Source organism: Saccostrea cucullata, unplaced genomic scaffold (assembly GCF_032062105.1).
Source record: "Saccostrea cucullata isolate Sc308-1 unplaced genomic scaffold, CSIRO_AGI_Scuc_v1 ctg6049, whole genome shotgun sequence".
NCBI lineage: Eukaryota > Metazoa > Mollusca > Bivalvia > Ostreida > Ostreidae > Saccostrea > Saccostrea cuccullata.
Genome location: NW_026928494.1, coordinates 23406 through 28863, shown reverse-complemented (window position 1 = coordinate 28863; position 5458 = coordinate 23406). Strand labels below are relative to the sequence as shown.

General features: G+C 33.3%; 1 protein-coding gene across 1 annotated transcript; it reads right to left on the bottom strand.

The window, feature by feature from the left end:
• Positions 1-2105: 2105 nt before the first annotated feature.
• On the bottom strand, positions 2106-4636 carry LOC134277767 (complement C1q-like protein 2). Its single transcript, XM_062760077.1, has 4 exons — positions 4565-4636; positions 4269-4284; positions 3223-3363; positions 2106-2506 (listed from the first exon to the last, which is right to left on the bottom strand). The coding sequence occupies exons 1-4, from the start codon at positions 4634-4636 to the stop codon at positions 2106-2108; spliced, it is 630 nt and encodes a 209-aa protein (XP_062616061.1).
• Positions 4637-5458: the final 822 nt, after the last annotated feature.

Here is a 5458-nt window from a genome sequence, read left to right as displayed (position 1 = left end):
CCACTTAACTTCGTTGCCACCCATGGCACCGTTTTTTGATGAAACTTCACCCATGCTTAGTACTTGACACCAGAAAAAAATTTTAAACAAAATTTCGTTGGCCATGGTTGGTTGCTATGGAACACCCGGAAATTGAAAAATTTTTGAGATTTTTAGCCACTTTAAATCTTGACTGTGGCTTAATAAAAAAAAATAGAAAAAAAAGGGAAAAAAACCATTCTCACAAAAACATGACACCTTGATGTCACTTATACTGTAAAGAAACTGTTTAGAATATATCTTTAAGTAAATTGGGTTTCCAAGGGTACATTTGGAATACATTTAAAATGCTGAAAATGCCGAAAAACACTCCTATTCACTAATGATAGGTGTTATAAAGTCAAAACCCAAACAATGACTCAAAGAAAAACAATGAAAATATTTGACCTTAAGTATTTTAGGTATAAACAATTTATTCTATAAATAACTTTTATGGTTGCCATGGTAACACAGTGTAACCATGCAAAACTAGTAACTAAGATTGGGTTAATGCTACTGTCTTGAGGAAAAACATGAAAATTAAAAACTTTGGCAAATATGCATCCTTAGGACCTTGCAACACCAAAACCATAAGAAAAATTGGGTATAATTATTACTTTGCAGTGTTACCATGGAAACAAAGTACCAGTGCTTAAAAGTGAATTATTTTTCGCTGTATTAAGAATTAAATTGCCATATAATCAAGGAACAAATTAAAGGACTCAGTTTGAATAGTAGTTGTCTGTTAGAACTGAAGTTGAATATCATATATTGATAAAATTTGATGAAGAAAACAACACTGTTGCTATGGTTACCAAGAAGGGAAAATGTTCGATTTTGTGAACTTTATATCAATATTAAACCCTGTGTGCCAACTTCTTGCATCCACTTAGAGATTGGATGATAGTCAAAATTAAAAGTCAGGTAAGCTGTTAATAAATATCAATCATAAAAGTTTTGGGAATCTACATTTAAGGGTACGTATCCAAGGAAAGAAGATATTTTTAAGGTTTTTAAGCATATATTTTCTGCTTATTTCCATAGCAACGCTCTACTTAAAGAATCTAATCTGAATTTTTTCAAAGGGGAAAACTAGGAGCACACCTACATCTTTAAAAATTGATCATTAGTTATAAGGAAATGTGCTTTTTTAAAAGATAGGATCAGATTTAAACATACAGAATGTTACTTTGAAGGCTCTCTGTGGTATAAAAACCTTGGCAACCATTGCCAACCAAAATGAAATATCATATTTTGTTCTTGGTATATGTTTCAAGGCTCTTTTTCTGTTATTTGGTCACATTTCGTCCAATAATTGCTTTTTATTTTTACGTGTATGACTTTATAAAATTCAATGAATATTTTTTTTAACTTTTGAATACATTTGTTACCATAGTAACGTTTGTAATAGTTGATTTACCAAACATGTTTATCATGCATTTGAGACATCTGACCTTCTAATTTTGGAAACAGTCATCGCCATATTTTGCTTTGCCGCAAATGTTAACTATGGGGCTCTAAACATGTTAAAAATTGCCATTTTTCGAACTTAAAGACATGTTGCCATGGTAACTATAGAGCATAGCAACCAATTTTTGCCTGATTTCAGTTTAGGGTATCAATGACTTTTCTTATAGAGAGTTTGGAGAAATTCTGAGACTATGCGTGCCACAGCTCCTATATAAAATTTCAAGTCATTACAGAGAATGGCTCTTAAATATCAGGTATGAATTTTATTTTTGAAAGTTCATGAGCAACATGTACTACAAAGCACTTCGTGAAATATGCAGGCGTGAAGCGTCATGAAGTTTATAACCTCTGATTTTTCGAAACTGAAATGTCTTAATTGACGAGCGAGTATCTAATTTATCATTATTTTTGCACACGTTTTGTACAATATGCTTCGTCGCCAACCGAATTAGCAAATCAACACTAAATGGCATTCAAAAATCTATACACGTAGTACTTTATTTTAGTGCAAACTTGCTCTTAAAAGTTCCTCGAATTCTGGCAAATGTCCAACTTCCACTGAGGACAGATTGAAAACTTTAAAACTTTCTGATATTCACTGGACACAAAGAGATTTATTAAACTAGAAAACCGGAAAAAGTTGTAATGGGTATTCCCTCGCTGTAATAATTTGACCCACTATGGCATCTTGCCCACACTCTGTCTCCTTGTTGGAGATTTAGAGTCATCAGGTTGGATCCAGAATCGTAGAAATCTTTACCCCGTCCCCCGTCAGACATTGTCATTACCTTGGCTCCTCCGTTATGTACAATAGATACATACAATGTGTCACTGCTATAGCCCTGAGCACTAATGTAAAAGACGTACTGTCCAGCTGTAGGGGCGGTAAAGATCCCTGTACTTGGGTCGTATTCACCTCCAACGTTATTGATGACCACAGGAAATACTAGTGTACTTCCGCTTCCGGTACCTCCCGCACCTGTCGTACCAGCTGTAAAGGCAACATTCTTTGACGAGTCTAAAAAATAGAAATAATGTCGAGGTAGTTATCGTATAGAGAAATCAGTGCTATAGAAAAAAATCATTGTATTCCACAATAGGGAAAAATGGTCATTATATATTGTTCTTAATGGGCTTTTACGAGAAGCGCTGACTTTTACAGTTGACGAGTTACGCTCACACTAGGACAGAGTGTGAAAGCTCTTTCACGATATAGATATTAAGCTCAATATTCAATTCAACGAAGATAACGGGCTATTTCAAAGCACAGAAAAGTTGTCCTTGAAGAAAATGACAACCATCCTACCTTCAAATCCAGGCCTTTACACATAAGTGCCCCTAACACCATTACTATGACAACTAGAAAGGTTTTCTTATCCTCTAACAATTCCGGACCGCCGTTGATGTAGATGCTCAGGTTTAAATGTCCAAGTAAACAGTCAACTGTAAAGTCAGTGCTTTTCGAAAAAGTCCAGTAAGAATACCAAATAATTGTTTCAATGAAAATTCCATGTTAAGATTAATAATATATTCTTTTAATAGCACATTTAAATATCTAAAAATTAAAACAACGTGTCTTTTTGATAATCGTCATGTTTGAACTTGTGGAGTTTAATCAGCAATTCTTGATGGATATTCATTTTTAGTATAATGACAAGATGAAGTAACATTTTATATCATAACTGATTATATATCGATATATTGGTGTTCCAGAAGGAGAATATGATTACCTACCCTCAAATCCTTTTAACAAGTTCTGATTTGCATTGATGAGGTGTTCCACTTTCTTTCTCAGATCTGTATTTGATGAAGTTAAGCTATCAATCCTCTTCTCAGTCAGAATTATGTATGTAATGAGAAAAGCCAGAAATACACCTAGAAGAAGCTTCTCTTAACATGTCGATAACGGAATAGAATTTCAAGTTAGGTCTAGTTTTTGATTGTTGGACATTTAAATATCCAAAATATTTACATAATACATACAGGATCCCAGATTATTCTTCGGGACATTTAAAACGATTTGGACGGTTTCTATACTATTGTTTACAAAGAACTGTAATCGAGGAAATTGAACAATACTTTTTCAAAATCAAAATTTGCTACGTCCTGCATTTATAACCCTTCCTCTGTCCAAAACTCAAAAATTGCAAATAACCAGTATCTATTACTAGTTGTTAATACAGTCAATAATTTTTATAACAAGAGGACAACGAGGTATTGTTTACATATTGAACCAAACTTCTAAGTACTGGCCTAACATTTTAAGTTTATAAAGAACAAATACATATACATTCAATAAATATTTTCTTTAAATCATGATTAATGAGGCATATTTCAGATCGATGTTGCGTAATTTTCATGTAAGTATCTCGTCAGATTTTTAAGCAAAGCGTCAAGGATATGATGTACCTTCAAAACGGAAAATTCACATAAAATAATTTCTATGGAGTGAGACCACCACTAGCTCTAATTAATGAAAGACACCCTATTTTCATGATACAATGTACCCCTGAATAAGAGATTGACCCATCTGCTGCCACACTGCAAGGATTTTTCTAAACCGTTAAAATTGTGTGGAGGGGGTTAAATTCCCCTTAAAAATCCCAAATGTGTGCAACTGGATTCAGATCCGGGGTTTGGCAGGCCAGAGCATAACAAAGATGCCTTTTGGTCAATACTCTTGGGCATTTCGCACGTAAGTGTCCCTCTTTAAGGATGCTTCAGAGTGTTTAAGAAGATATTGGAATGCCATGAGCACCATTATGTTGCCATTTTCTTACCGTTGAAGTTGTTGGTCTAAAGTAGTACAGGACCATGTAATAATCTTTTAATCTAGTTGTGACGCGAAACCTTGACCTCAGACAAAGATCCAAATCACTACCGGTTAGATTAAACTTTGTTTTACAGATCATTTTCAGACCTTCAGACCTTTCAAATCGTGATAAGTTTGCGATGAAAATGACGCACAACCTATAGAAAAATATGTTTTAATTGGTTTTTACCGAATACTGGCTGTTAATTTTTTAAAAAGTAATATCGAGGAAAAAATAAACACTGAAATAAAAGTGAGTAAAACGTGTTGTAAGAATGATCCAGATAGCATCATTCCAATGGCTATCCCTCCTTCCTCAATGGTCAGTTTGCCCATGTTTTGTGCTTTTATAGTTAAACCAGTTTTACCAAATTGATAATGCACAAAAAGATTCTGATTCTGATCAGATTTCGGATTTTTAGATCGATCAATGTTCGATATCTGTACCTTTTACATTACTGAGTATAAAAGTATGGGGAATATGTAAATTCGTTCTTGGTTGTTTTTTTTTTTTTAAGGAAAATATATTCGTTATTGAATACATTAGGAAAAGTTCATGAAAATACATCCTGTGATATTTCATCTATAAAACAAAAAAGTAAGTCTCCGCATCATTTTTCTTAAAAGGAACATTTATTAGCTATGGCAATATGAAAACTATAAGATAACTAAAAGTGATCGATCTCCATTTAAAACAACAATACTGATTTGTGAACAGAGCAGAAAACAGATTCGTCGAGAAACTTTGGTGGAAGAATAAGGTACCTATGAGGAGTTAGCATTCCCTGTCGACCGGTCAAACTCGCCTGGACTGTTTTTGTATTGATTAAGTAGACCAAGTTATCTGTAGTCAAATCTAAACTTACTCTTAATTAATTTTACAAATAAACTCCGAAAAGTTGCACTAAAGTTCATACATACTCCTCTATTAATATTACAATGTAAATATGATTGAAAGACTACTGTTTTCGATAAAAAGCAGTGACTAAGCAAAACAGAGATATGGTGGCAAGTTACTTGCAATTCTTCATAAAACTGACAACAATTATCATTTGAAAAAAGGCTATTAGCATTTATTCAACTGAAACATGATTTAAATGATTGTGAACAAATAAACTGTGGTAACTATATAAAAGACAAAATGAGCAAAATCAAAGA